General features: G+C 48.7%; 1 protein-coding gene across 1 annotated transcript in view; it reads left to right on the forward strand.

The window, feature by feature from the left end:
* Positions 1-16,243, forward strand: part of SLC15A5 (solute carrier family 15 member 5) — a 114,535-nt gene that overhangs the window by 74,341 nt on the left and 23,951 nt on the right. Inside the window, exons 7-8 of the mRNA XM_083179525.1 lie at positions 5,268-5,399; positions 9,548-9,656. Of these exons, the coding sequence (XP_083035651.1) occupies positions 5,268-5,399; positions 9,548-9,656 (241 nt within the window). The remainder of the gene's footprint in view (positions 1-5,267; positions 5,400-9,547; positions 9,657-16,243) is intronic.

Below are 16,243 nucleotides of genomic sequence, written 5' to 3' on the forward strand. Positions count from 1 at the left end.
ACCCTGATCACTGACCCCTCACCCTGATCACTGACCCCTCACCCTGATCACTGACCCCTCACCCTGATCACTGACCCCTCACTCCTATTACCGACCCTTCACTCTGATCACTGACCCCTCACTCCTATTACCGACCCTTCACTCTGATCACTGACCCCTCACTCCTATTACCGACCCCTCATCCTGATCACTGACCCCTCACCCTGATCACTGACCCCTCACTCTTATTACTGACCCCTCACTCTTATTACTGACCCCTCACCCTGATCACTGACCCCTCACCCTGATCACTGACCCCTCACCCTGATCACTGACCCCTCACTCTTATTACTGACCCCTCACCCTGATCACTGACCCCTCACCCTGATCACTGACCCCTTACTTCTATCACTGACCCCTCACCCTGATCACTGACCCCTCACCCTGATCACTGACCCTTCACTCTGATCACTGACCCCTCACTCTTATTACCGACCCTTCACTCTGATCACTGACCCCTCACTCCTATATCCGACCCCCTCACCCTGATCACTGACCCCTCACCCTGATCACTGACCCTATACCCTGATCACTGACCCCTCACCCTGATCACTGACCCCTCACTCTTATTACCGACCCTTCACTCTGATCACTGACCCCTCACTCCTATATCCGACCCCCTCACCCTGATCACTGACCCCTCACCCTGATCACTGACCCCATACCCTGATCACTGACCCCTCACTCTGATCACTGACCCCTCACTCCTATATCCGACCCCCTCACCCTGATCACTGACCCCTCACCCTGATCACTGACCCCATACCCTGATCACTGACCCCTCACCCTGATCACTGACCCCTCACTCCTATTACCGACCCTTCACCCTGATCACTGACCCCTCACCCTGATCACTGACCCTTCACTCTGATCACTGACCCCTCACTCCTATTAGCGACCCCTCACTCTGATCACTGACCCCTCACTCCTATTACCGACCCTTCACCCTGATCACTGACCCCTCACTCCTATTAGCGACCCCTCACTCTGATCACTGACCCCTCACTCCTATTAGCGACCCCTCACCCTGATCACTGACCCCTCACTCCTATTACCGACCCTCACCCTGATCACTGACCCCTCACCCTGATCACTGACCCCTCACCCTGATCACGTACCCCTTACTCTTATTACTGACCCCTCACCCTGATCACTGACCCCTCACTCTTATTACTGACCCCTCACTCTTATTACTGACCCCTCACTCTTATTACTGACCCCTCACCCTGATCACTGACCCTTCACCCTGATCACTGACCCCTCACTCCTATTACCAACCCCTCACCCTGATCACTGACCCCTTACTCTTATTACTGACCCCTCACCCTGATCACTGACCCCTCACCCTGATCACTGACCCCTCACTCCTATTACCGACCCCTCACCCTGATCACTGACCCCTCACTCCTATTACCGACCCCTCACCCTGATCACTGACCCCTCACTCTTATTACCGACCCTTCACTCTGATCACTGACCCCTCACTCTTATATCCGACCCCCTCACCCTGATCACTGACCCCACACCCTGATCACTGACCCCTCACCCTGATCACTGACCCCTCACCCTGATCACTGACCCCATACCCTGATCACTGACCCCTCACCCTGATCACTGACCCCTCACTCCTATTGCCGACCCTTCACTCTGATCACTGACCTCTTACTTCTATTACCGACCCTTCACCCTGATCACTGACCCCTCACCCTGATCACTGACCCTTCACTCTGATCACTGACCCTTCACTCTGATCACTGACCCCTCACCCTTATTACCGACCCTTCACCCTGATCACTGACCCCTCACCCTGATCACTGACCCTTCACTCTGATCACTGACCCCTCACTCATATTACCGACCCTTCACTCTGATCACTGACCCCTCACCCTGATCACTGACCCCATACCCTGATCACTGACCCTTCACTCTGATCATTGACCCCTCACTCCTATTACCGACCCCTCACTCTGATCACTGACCCCTCAATCCTATTACCGACCCTTCACTCTGATCACTGACCCCTTACTTCTATTACCGACCCCTCACCCTGATCACTGACCCCTCACCCTGATCACTGACCCCTCACCCTGATCACTGACCCTTCACTCTGATCACTGACCCCTCACTCCTATTAGCGACCCCTCACTCTGATCACTGACCCCTCACTCCTATTACCGACCCTTCACCCTGATCACTGACCCCTCACTCCTATTAGCGACCCCTCACTCTGATCACTGCCCCTCACTCTTATATCCGACCCCCTCACCCTGATCACTGACCCCACACCCTGATCACTGACCCCTCACCCTGATCACTGACCCCTCACCCTGATCACTGACCCCATACCCTGATCACTGACCCCTCACCCTGATCACTGACCCCTCACTCCTATTGCCGACCCTTCACTCTGATCACTGACCTCTTACTTCTATTACCGACCCTTCACCCTGATCACTGACCCCTCACCCTGATCACTGACCCTTCACTCTGATCACTGACCCTTCACTCTGATCACTGACCCTTCACTCTGATCACTGACCCCTCACTCCTATTACCGACCCTTCACCCTGATCACTAACCCCTCACCCTGATCACTGACCCTTCACTCTGATCACTGACCCCTCACCCTGATCACTGACCCCATACCCTGATCACTGACCCTTCACTCTGATCATTGACCCCTCACTCCTATTACCGACCCTTCACCCTGATCACTGAACCCTCACTCATATTACCGACCCTTCACTCTGATCACTGACCCCTCAATCCTATTACCGACCCCTCACTCTGATCACTGACCCCTCAATCCTATTACCGACCCTTCACTCTGATCACTGACCCCTTACTTCTATTACCGACCCCTCACCCTGATCACTGACCCCTCACCCTGATCACTGACCCCTCACCCTGATCACTGACCCTTCACTCTGATCACTGACCCCTCACTCCTATTACCGACCCCTCACTCTGATCACTGACCCCTCACTCCTATTACCGACCCTTCACCCTGATCACTGACCCCTCACTCCTATTAGCGACCCCTCACTCTGATCACTGACCCCTCACTCCTATTAGCGACCCCTCACTCTGATCACTGACCCCTCACTCCTATTACCGACCCTCACCCTGATCACTGACCCCTCACCCTGATCACTGACCCCTCACCCTGATCACGTACCCCTCACTCTTATTACTGACCCCTCACCCTGATCACTGACCCCTCACTCTTATTACTGACCCCTCACTCTTATTACTGACCCCTCACTCTTATTACTAACCCCTCACTCCTATTACCGACCCTTCACCCTGATCACTGACCCCTCACTCCTATTACCGACCCCTCACCCTGATCACTGACCCCTCACTCTTATTACTGACCCCTCACCCTGACCACTGACCCCTTACTTCTATCACTGACCCCTCACCCTGATCACTGACCCCTCACTCCTATTACCGACCCCTCACCCTGATCACTGACCCCTCACTCTTATTACCGACCCTTCACTCTGATCACTGACCCCTCACTCCTATATCTGACCCCCTCACCCTGATCACTGACCCCTCACCCTGATCACTGACCCCTCACCCTGATCACTGACCCCTCACCCTGATCACTGACCCCTCACTCCTATTACCGACCCTTCACTCTGATCACTGACCCCTCACTCCTATTACCGACCCTTCACTCTGATCACTGACCCCTCACTCCTATTACCGACCCCTCATCCTGATCACTGACCCCTCACCCTGATCACTGACCCCTCACTCTTATTACTGACCCCTCACTCTTATTACTGACCCCTCACCCTGATCACTGACCCCTCACCCTGATCACTGACCCCATACCCTGATCACTGACCCCTCACCCTGATCACTGACCCCTCACTCCTATTACCGACCCTTCACCCTGATCACTGACCCCTCACTCCTATTACTGACCCTTCACCCTGATCACTGACCCCTCACCCTGATCACTGACCCTTCACTCTGATCACTGACCCCTCACTCCTATTACTGACCCTTCACCCTGATCACTGACCCCTCACTCCTATTACCGACCCTTCACTCTGATCACTGACCCCTCACTCATATTACCGACCCTTCACTCTGATCACTGACCCCTCACCCTGATCACTGACCCCTCACCCTGATCACTGACCCCATACCCTGATCACTGACCCCTCACCCTGATCACTGACCCTTCACTCTGATCATTGACCCCTCACTCCTATTACCGACCCTTCACTCTGATCACTGACCCCTCACCCTGATCACTGACCCCTCACCCTGATCACTGACCCCATACCCTGATCACTGACCCCATACCCTGATCACTGACCCCTCACCCTGATCACTGACCCTTCACTCTGATCATTGACCCCTCACTCCTATTACCGACCCTTCACCCTGATCACTGACCCCTCACCCTGATCACTGACCCCTCACTCCTATTACTGACCCTTCACCCTGATCACTGACCCCTCACTCCTATTACCGACCCTTCACTCTGATCACTGACCCCTCACTCATATTACCGACCCCTCACCCTGATCACTGACCCCATACCCTGATCACTGACCCCTCACCCTGATCACTGACCCTTCACTCTGATCATTGACCCCTCACTCCTATTACCGACCCTTCACCCTGATCACTGACCCCTCAATCCTATTACCGACCCCTCACCCTGATCACTGAGCCCTCACCCCTATATCCGATACCCGTCACCCTGATCACTGACCCCTCACCCTGATCACTGACCCCTCACCCTGATCACTGACCCCTCACCCTGATCACTGACCCCTCACTCCTATTACTGACCCCTCACTCCTATTACCGACCCCTCACCCTGATCACTGACCCCTCACCCTGATCACTGACCCCTCACTCTTATTACTGACCCTTCACCCTGATCACTGACCCCTCACCCTGATCACGTACCCCTCACTCTTATTACTGACCCCTCACCCTGATCACTGACCCCTCACCCTGATCACTGACCCCTCACCCTGATCACGTACCCCTCACTCTTATTACTGACCCCTCACCCTGATCACTGACCCCTCACTCCTATTACCGACCCCTCACCCTGATCACTGACCCCTCACTCTTATTACTGACCCCTCACCCTGATCACTGATCCCTTACTTCTATTACTGACCCCTCACCCTGATCACTGACCCCTCACCCTGATCACTGACCCCTCACCACAATTTCTGTACCTCTAGGTTCCGTTATTATATTTCACCTGGCTCCGATTCAGAACCGAAGCATCTGCATGGCCATTATGACTCTCTTCCAGGCAATGGGCTGCCTTGTAGGAACACTTCTCATCAGCACAGTATTTGTATCATCAGGAGGTAAGTGTCCATGTGCATCTGTGCCCGGGTCTCGCTGACCTGTGCCCGGGTCTCACTGATCAGTGCCCGGGTAGGGATACGGTCATTGGGTCTACAGCTAAGTTGGTTAACAAGCATTTTGTCGACACCTTTAGGTTGATGTGGGGATAGGTCGACGTGGATGTAGGTTTACAGGTCATTATGTCGACTCAAGCATTAGGTCGACAGTGTCTAGGTTGACAGTCAAAATGCCGACGTGCCGACAGGCGGTATTTCATGCTCTACTATCCACTAATGTGTGGTGGGAGAATAAAATAGTGTGCCCAAAGTATCGCGAGCGATGCGAGGGGATGCAGTGCCTTGGAAACTGTGTCCATGTCGACTGTGTCAACATTCGGGTAAAAAAAAACCAGTGAAAAAAACCCATGTCGACTTATTGACTGTCGACCTAGACACCGTCGATCTATTGCTTGTGTCGACCTAAACCCATGTTGACCCCCCCCCCCCGGTCTCACTGACTCACTGATCTGTGCAGGGATCTGTCAGATTTTCCCGTCAGAACCTGGTCTATTGTGTTTGCGAATTTTGGTGATGTTTACAAAATCGCACCCTATTACATTTGTGAATGGGAAAACATCTGACAGGCCTGACAATATATAGATGAGCAAAAAGAGATACAGATTTACAGTACAGTACATGTAAATAAGGACAGTTACATCATAGTTACCTCCCCTCCTGCATTCTGCAGGAGACTCCCTGACATAGCAGCAATCTCCCTCTCTCCCTCATTAGTCTAACAATCTCCCTCATGTCACCTAGCCCACATTACACTGTTACATCATAGTTACCTCCCCTCCTGCATTCTGCAGGAGACTCCCTGACATAGCAGCAATCTCCCTCTCTCCCTTATTAGTCTAGCAATCTCCCTCATGTCACCTAGCCCACATTACACTGTTACATCATAGTTACCTCCACTCCTGCATTCTGCAGGAGACTCCCTGACATAGCAGCAATCTCCCTCTCTCCCTCATTAGTCTCACAAGCTCCCTCAAGTCACCTAGCCAACATTACACTGTTACATCATAGTTACTTCCCCTCCTGCATTATGCAGGAGACTCCCTGACATAGCAGCAATCTCCCTCTCTCCCTCATTAGTCTAGGAATCTCCCACATATCACCTAGCCCACATTGTACTGTTACATCATAGTTACCTCCCTCCTGCATTCTGCAGGAGACTCCCTGACATAGCAGCAATCTCCCTCTCTCCCTCATTAGTCTAGGAATCTCCCACATATCACCTAGCCCACATTGTACTGTTACACCATAATTACCTCCCCTCCTGCATTCTGCAGGAGACTCCCTGACATAGCAGCAATCTCCCTCTCTCCCTTATTAGTCTAGCAATCTCCCTCCTGTCACCTAGCCCACATTACACTGTTACATTTTTTTGAGAAAAAAGGAATGAGAGACAGATACATTTTATATTGAATCATCAGCACCATTTCCAGCATTGATTATAAAACACAATGATCCCCATGGCTACATGCATGTCTTGTGGCCATTTATGTGGAACCACATGTAGAAACAATAGACAAACAATCCCTGACCGTTATCAGTGACTTTTCTTTACCAAGTATAGTAGCTCTTACTAACTGCTGTGGGGTCATCTACATTTGTATATAAGTCATTTTACAAGATTCCTCTCAGATGTAGCAGTACACACCCAGGCTTCTAGGGGCCACGTTCACAATCTCTTTTCACAATATCTCCATATATGGAACTAGGCACGCCCTTTGGGTGGAGCATGACATGCCCCCTCAATGGGGCACTGTACAAAATTCTATTACCAACTATAATCTCCCTGAAACTAGTTTTCAAAAGCAGGCAAGTATGAAGTGAACTCACTCAATTGAGTCCTTAGGTTGTCAGAGTTGTGGTTGTTTTCTGCCCTTCTGTTTCACTTCAGTAGAACACTGATATAACGCTGTAGTTATGTTTAAATTTAAACTTTAAAATTTCTGTATGCCCTTCAAAAATATAATGCCCACAGCTAGACCATGCCTACATCCTGTGTAATGATCCTTAAATACCCACCCAGTCCCCAACCCCCTACTACAGTGACTAGGAATAAATACCCACCCAGTCCCCAACCCCCTACTACAATGACTAGTAATAAATACCCACCCAGTCCCCAACCCCCTACTACAATGACTAGTAATAAATACCCACCCAGTCCCCAACCCCCTACTACAGTGACTAGTAATAATACCCACCCAGTCCCCAACCCCCTACTACAGTGACTAGTAATAAATACCCACCCAGTCCCCAACCCCCTACTACAATGACTAGTAATAAATACCCACCCAGTCCCCAACCCCCTACTACAATGACTAGTAATAAATACCCACCCAGTCCCCAACCCCCTACTACAGTGACTAGTAATAATACCCACCCAGTCCCCAACCCCCTACTACAGTGACTAGTAATAATACCCACCCAGTCCCCAACCCCCTACTACAGTGACTAGTAATAAATACCCACCCAGTCCCCAACCCCCTACTACAGTGACTAGTAATAAATACCCACCCAGTCCCCAACCCCCTACTACAATGACTAGTAATAAATACCCACCCAGTCCCCAACCCCCTACTACAGTGACTAGTAATAAATACCCACCCAGTCCCCAACCCCCTACTACAATGACTAGTAATAATACCCACCCAGTCCCCAACCCCCTACTACAATGACTAGTAATAAATACCCACCCAGTCCCCAACCCCCTACTACAATGACTAGTAATAAATACCCACCCAGTCCCCAACCCCCTACTACAGTGACTAGTAATAAATACCCACCCAGTCCCCAACCCCCTACTACAGTGACTAGTAATAATACCCACCCAGTCCCCAACCCCCTACTACAGTGACTAGTAATAAATACCAACCCAGTCCCCAACCCCCTACTACAGTGACTAGTAATAAATACCCACCCAGTCCCCAACCCCCTACTACAATGACTAGTAATAAATACCCACCCAGTCCCCAACCCCCTACTACAGTGACTAGTAATAATACCCACCCAGTCCCCAACCCCCTACTACAGTGACTAGTAATAATACCCACCCAGTCCCCAACCCCCTAATACAGTGACTAGTAATAAATACCCACCCAGTCCCCAACCCCCTACTACAGTGACTAGTAATAAATACCCACCCAGTCCCCAACCCCCTACTACAATGACTAGTAATAAATACCCACCCAGTCCCCAACCCCCTACTACAGTGACTAGTAATAATACCCACCCAGTCCCCAACCCCCTACTACAGTGACTAGTAATAAATACCCACCCAGTCCCCAACCCCCTACTACAATGACTAGTAATAAATACCCACGCCGTCCAAGATGTATCATTAGGAGTCAGAAGATGTTCTTCCATTCACATCGGCAACTGAGACTTGCTGGTTACTTGCAGAATGAACAATGACCAGTACATGAGGTGGTATCATGGGAGCCCCTAGGCTGCAAGTCTCCCTATCCCTGCCTGTCAGACCTAGGGCCTTATTCTGGTTCACTCTCAGAGGCAAATTCCTTCTCAAATGGACAAAACCATGTACACTGCAAGTGAAGCAGATATAACGTGCAGAGAGAATTAGATTTGGGTGGGGTTTTTCTTCAAACTGAGATCTATATTGCAGTGTAGAAATAAAGCAGCCAGTATTTACCCTGCACAGAAACAAAATAACTCACCCAAATCTAACTCCCTCTGCACATGTTACATCTGCCCCCTGCATTGCAGCATGGTTTTGTCCATTTGAGAAGGAATTTGCCTCTGAGAGTGAACCAGAATAAGGCCCCGTAATGGGGTCAGTGAGGGGGATTCCAGCATTTCTCCTGTTACCAGCTGACAATGCTTTATAGGGTTATGGAACCACAGATATGGTTATGGTTTAAGGAACCACAGTGGTTTCGGGAGATGACTGCTGGCTTTGCCCTATAGTACTTACTGCACGCTAGTCAGACACAACAGTTCCGTAATCTCAGATGGTCCGCCATGTGCCCCTATGATGACAATACACACCATCCAGCTACCGATCAGAAGCTCAGACTCTCTATGTACAGAGCAGTGATCATGCAGATCCATGGGGATGACACATACACCTCTCTTCTCAGGAGACTGGTACCCGGACATCCTGTCATCCGGACATTTAGAGAGATTCTTCTTCATGTTGGCCTCAGCGATGCTCCTGAACTCACTGGCTTTCTGGCGAATCTCCCACAGGTAACCCTCATGTCAGTGTCCTGTCTGCTGGGCAGCAACTATATGGGGTGCTATGGGGCCCCCAGCTGGAAGGGCCCACCTCTCATGTCATTGCTCAGTATATAGGTGTCCTTAGAGAATCCTGCCATGGGGCCTACACTGTAATCTCTTATATATTTGGCTACATCTGTCAATCATCTGCGGCTGTAACGCTGGGCGGGATCACACACCACCCAGCCTGCAAGATCGTAGCCAAATATATAACAGAAGAAGAGAACCAGGGGTTAAAGTGGGCCGGGACGGGGCGGAAGTTCTTATTGAAGCTGGAACTCAGTTCCGCCTCCTTCCACCCATCATGTCTGGCCACAATTGCAGTTCCCCAAAAGCAGGCAGGCTGCCTTAGGCTGCATTAACCCCTTCCCGACATTTGACGTATATATACGTCATGGCCGGGATGTACTTCCCGACACATGACGTATATATACGTCATGACTTCAAAGTGCCACTGCGTCTAGAGACGCAGTGACAGAGGGACGATGTCTGCTGTCCCTGACTGCAGACATGTCCCTGCATGCCCAGGGGGGGGCGGCGATGCCGCCCCCCCGTCGGCGATCGCTGTGATTGGCTGTTCAATGTGAACAGCCATTCGCAGCGTTTTCCTGTGTTACCGGCGAATCAGACGCTCGGTAACACAGGTGTCAATCACCGCCGGGTGTGAGGGGGCATGAGGGGGTCATCGGTGACGACGACACCTCACCCCACCTGCCCCCAAGGCTGTGATTGGTCCGTCGGACCGACGGACCAATCACAGCCAAGGCGCGCCATTTAAACTAACGGTGACTGCGTTGCAGACGCCATTCCGGTCTGGAATTGCGTGCAGAGCGGTCACCGGCCACTCTGTCGTGATATACATACCTGAACCTTGCCTGATACTTACCTGATCACCGCTGATCACAGCTGGTAGCGTGCTGCCAGCAGTTGGATGCTTCCTGGATCTTGTGACTTCCTGTGTCCTGCTGCTGCAGTGTCATAGTCACAGATCGTGAGAGATAGTGACAGATAGTGACAGAGAGTGATAGAGAGTGATAGAGAGTGCTATATTTTGTGTCTGCTGCACCCCTTTTGTGCTAATTGGTTTTTTTTTTTTTATATATATACCTGTCAGTTGCACCAAAGGTTGTGCTGCCTGTGCAACTGACTGCTGCCCCCCCCCTTTTGTGCTGATCAGTTTAAATTAATTAACTGATCAGCAACTTTTTGGGGGTCCAGGGTTTTTTTTTTATATATACCCTAGCAGGTTGCACCCACAGTTGTCTGTCTGCTGCCCCTCACTGCTAATCAGTGTCGCATCACTGCATCACTGATCTGCAGTTTTTTTTTGGGGGGGGGGGGATTGCAGTGGGGTTTAGTTTTTACACCCACGTTGCTTTTGTGGGTGCTTTTGTGGGTGTCCTGTGGCCGCTGATCAGTGACGTACATCACTGAACAGCATTTTTGGCACAGGGTTGATATCATTTTTTTTCTGCAGTTTTTAAAAAAAAAAAATTTTTTTTAGAGAGTGCTGTGGTTTATTACACCCACGTTGCTTTTGTGGGTGTCCTGTGGCCGCTGATCAGTGACGTACATCACTGAACAGCATTTTTGGCACAGGGTTGATATCATTTTTTTTCTGCAGTTTTTTTAAATTGTTTTTTTTTTTGGAGAGTGCTGTGGTTTATTACACCCACGTTGCTTTTGTGGGTGTCCTGTGGCCGCTGATCAGTGACGTACATCACTGAACAGCATTTTTGGCACAGGGTTGATATCATTTTTTTTCTGCAGTTTTTTTAAATTGTTTTTTTTTTGGAGAGTGCTGTGGTATTTTTTTTTTTTTTATTGTTTTTACACCTGTTGCCTTTGAGCGCTGTTCAGTGACGGACGTTACTGACCAACATCTGTGCTCAATTTTTGGCGCAGGACCTTTTTTTTTTAACCCCTTCAATTTTTTTTTTTTTTTATTGGGATCAAATTCCTGTATAAAGTATTTTTTTTTCTGCACTACATACACACTACACACTACATACCCCCCGTGTTGAAATAAAGTTTGTACCCCCCCAACACTATACACGTGTTGAAACATTACACTTACAGAAACACAAAAATAAAAATGGCATCCCAAATGTCATCCCAAATGTCATCCCAGTCATCCAGAAGAATGTATTCAGCGGAGGAGGCATATGCCATGCTTGCCTCTGACTCTGACACAGCCAGTGATGCAAGCGGGGAATTTGAAGGATTCGTCTTAAGCTCCTCTTCCTCCTCTAGTGATGAGGGACCCCCTCAAAGACGCCCCCGTAGAGCAGCTGAGACCCCCCTAAATGATTGATCCCGTATGGACCCCACCACCAGACAATTTTGAGCCCCAGGTTCCTGAGTTTTTGGCCATCCCAGGAATCCAATTTGATTCAACAGGTCTCAGAGAAATTGACTTTTTCAAATTATTTTTCTCTGATGATTTTATAAATTTAATGGTGGACCAAAGTAATTTATATGCCCAGCAGTTTATTGCTCAAAACCCCACGTCATCATTTGCTAGGTGGACCCCTGTAGATGCAGTAGAGATGATGACGTTTTGGGGTCTGGTGTTACATATGGGCATAGTAAAAAAGCCAGAAATTAGGCAATATTGGAGTACAGATGTTCTGTACAGCACCCCACTTTACCGTATGGCCATGACTCAGACTCGTTTTGAGCTAATCCTTAAATTTTTACATTACACCGATAATGCACAGTGCCCACCCAGAGATGATCCCACCTTTGACCGGCTATTCAAAGTCAGGCCGGTCATTGATCATTTCAGTGCCAAATTTGCATAGATGTACATCCCTGAAAAATGTATTTGTATCGACGAGTCCCTTATACATTTTAAAGGAAGGGTTAAATTCCGCCAGTACCTTCCCAGTAAGAGGGCAAGGTATGGCATAAAAATGTGTAAACTGTGTGAAAGTACCTCAGGGTACACCCACAGGTTTAGGGTATATGAAGGGAAGGACACAAGAATTGAACCACCAGAATGCCCCCCCTCCCTCGTAGGTGTTAGTGGAAAAATTGTCTGGGATTTAGTGCACCCCTTCCTGGATAAAGGTTATCACCTCTATGTGGATAACTTTTACACTAGCATCCCCCTGTTTAAGGCCCTTGGTTCAAGAGGTACAGCAGCTTGCGGTACTGTGCGCAAGAACCAAAGAGGCCTCCCAAAAACGCACATTGCCCAAGTACTGAGAAGGGGTGAAAGCAGGGGAATATGCACCGAAAATATGTTGTTGGTCAAATATAAGGACAAGAGGGATGTCCTTATACTGACAACAATTCATGGAGACAGTACCACCTCCATCCCTGTACGAGGTACCAGTACCCACACCTCAAAAGATAATTGTATCCTAGATTACAATAAGTACATGGGCGGAGTGGATCTTTCAGATCAGGTACTGAAGCCGTACAGTCCCCTGCGGAAAACAAAAATCTGGTACAAGAAGCTGGCCGTGTATATCATCCAGATGGCACTGTATAACGCTTACGTGCTATTCCATTCTACCAGCCAGAGGGGGACATTTATGCACTTTCAAGAGGAAGTCATAAAGGGCCTAATATTTGGGAACCAGCAGGCAGAGGGCCCCAGTACTTCTAGTACTGGCCCCCGTATTGTACCAGGGCAGCATTTTCCTAACGAAATCCCCTCCACTGCAAGAAAGGGCAGGACACAAAAAAGGTGCAAAGTTTGCTATAAAAAGGGAATAAGAAAGGATACTATTTTCCACTGTGAAACTTGCCCCGACAAACCCGGCCTATGTATAAAGGAGTGTTTTAAAATATACCACACATCTATGGATTATTAGGTTCATCATTTCACCGTGCTTCGGGGGTCTTGCTAATGCCACATAGCACCCACCATTCATTCCACCAGAATCTGAGCTGCAAAATCCAAAAATCACTCCTTCCCTTCTGAGTCCTGCCATGCACCCAACTGGTATTTTTTGGTCACATATGAGGCATTGCCGTACTCGGGAGAAATTGGGGCACAGATTTTGGGGTGCTTTGTCTCCTTCATTCCTTGTGAAAATGAAAAATTTGGAGCCAGAACTGCATTTTTGTGTAAAAAATGTAATTTTTCATTTGCACAGCCCAGTTGTATCAAAATTGGTGAAACCCCTGGGGGTTTGAAATGTACACTATACCCCTAGATGAATTCCCTGAGGGGTGTAGTTTGCAAAATGGGGTCACTTGTGGGGGGGTTCCACTGTATTGGTGCTTCGGGGGTCTTGCTAATGCGACATAGCACCCACCAACATTCCACCAGAATCTGAGCTGCAAAATCCAAAAATCACTCCTTCCCTTCTGAGTCCTGCCATGCACCCAAATGGTATTTTTTGGTCACATGTGAGGCATTGCCGTACTCGGGAGAAATTGGGGCACAGATTTTGGGGTGCTTTGTCTCCTTCATTCCTTGTGAAAATGAAAAATTTTGAGCCAGAACTGCATTTTTGTGTAAAAAATGTAATTTTTCATTTGCATAGCCCAGTTGTATCAAAATTGGTGAAACCCCTGGGGGTTTGAAATGTACACTATACCACTAGATGAATTCCCTGAGGGGTGTAGTTTGCAAAATGGGGTCACTTGTGGGGGGGTTCCACTGTATTGGTGCTTCGGGGGTCTTGCTAATGCGACATAGCACCCACCAACATTCCACCAGAATCTGAGCTGCAAAATCCAAAAATCACTCCTTCCCTTCTGAGTCCTGCCATGCACCCAAATGGTATTTTTTGGTCACATGTGAGGCATTGCCGTACTCGGGAGAAATTGGGGCACAGATTTTGGGGTGCTTTGTCTCCTTCATTCCTTGTGAAAATGAAAAATTTGGAGCCAGAACTGCATTTTTGTGTAAAAAATGTAATTTTTCATTTGCACAGCCCAGTTGTATCAAAATTGGTGAAACCCCTGGGGGTTTGAAACGTACACTATACCCCTAGATGAATTCCCTGAGGGGTGTAGTTTGCAAAATGGGGTCACTTGTGGGGGGGTTCCACTGTATTGGTGCTTCGGGGGTCTTGATAATGCGACATGGCACCCACCAACATTCCACCAGAATCTGAGCTGCAAAATCCAAAAATCACTCCTTCCCTTCTGAGTCCTGCCATGCACCCAAATGGTATTTTTTGGTCACATGTGAGGCATTGCCGTACTCGGGAGAAATTGGGGCACAGATTTTGGGGTGCTTTGTCTCCTTCATTCCTTGTGAAAATGAAAAATTTTGAGCCAGAACTGCATTTTTGTGTAAAAAATATAATTTTTCATTTGCATAGCCCAGTTGTATCAAAATTGGTGAAACCCCTGGGGGTTTGAAATGTACACTATACCCCTAGATGAATTCCCTGAGGGGTGTAGTTTACAAAATGGGGTCACTTGTGGGGGGGTTCCACTGTATTGGTGCTTCGGGGGTCTTGCTAATGCGACATAGCACCCACCAACATTCCACCAGAATCTGAGCTGCAAAATCCAAAAATCACTCCTTCCCTTCTGAGTCCTGCCATGCACCCAAATGGTATTTTTTGGTCACATGTGAGGCATTGCCGTACTCGGGAGAAATTGGGGCACAGATTTTGGGGTGCTTTGTCTCCTTCATTCCTTGTGAAAATGAAAAATTTGGAGCCAGAACTGCATTTTTGTGTAAAAAATGTAATTTTTCATTTGCACAGCCCAGTTGTATCAAAATTGGTGAAACCCCTGGGGGTTTGAAATGTACACTATACCCCTAGATGAATTCCCTGAGGGGTGTAGTTTGCAAAATGGGGTCACTTGTGGGGAGGTTCCACTGTATTGGTGCTTCGGGGGTCTTGCTAATGCGACATAGCACCCACCAACATTCCACCAGAATCTGAGCTGCAAAATCCAAAAATCACTCCTTCCCTTCTGAGTCCTGCCATGCACCCAAATGGTATTTTTTGGTCACATGTGAGGCATTGTCGTACTCCGGAGAAATTGGGGCACAGATTTTGGGGTGCTTTGTCTCCTTCATTCCTTGTGAAAATGAAAAATTTGGAGCCAGAACTGCATTTTTGTGTAAAAAATGTAATTTTTCATTTGCACAGCCCAGTTGTATCAAAATTGGTGAAATCCCTGGGGGTTTGAAATGTACACTATACCCCTAGATGAATTCCCTGAGGGGTGTAGTTTGCAAAATGGGGTCACTTGTGGGGGGGTTCCACTGTATTGGTGCTTCGGGGGTCTTGCTAATGCGACATAGCACCCACCAACATTCCACCAGAATCTGAGCTGCAAAATCCAAAAATCACTCCTTCCCTTCTGAGTCCTGCCATGCACCCAAATGGTATTTTTTGGTCACATGTGAGGCATTGTCGTACTCGGGAGAAATTGGGGCACAGATTTTGGGGTGCTTTGTCTCCTTCATTCCTTGTGAAAATGAAAAATTTGGAGCCAGAACTGCATTTTTGTGTAAAAAATGTAATTTTTCATTTGCACAGCCCAGTTGTATCAAAATTGGTGAAACCCCTGGGGGTTTGAAATGTACACTATACCCCTAGATGAATTCCCTGAGGGGTGTAGTTTGCAAA

Source organism: Crinia signifera, chromosome 4 (genome assembly GCF_055691185.1).
Source record: "Crinia signifera chromosome 4, ASM5569118v1, whole genome shotgun sequence".
Classification (NCBI taxonomy): Eukaryota; Metazoa; Chordata; class Amphibia; order Anura; family Myobatrachidae; genus Crinia; species Crinia signifera.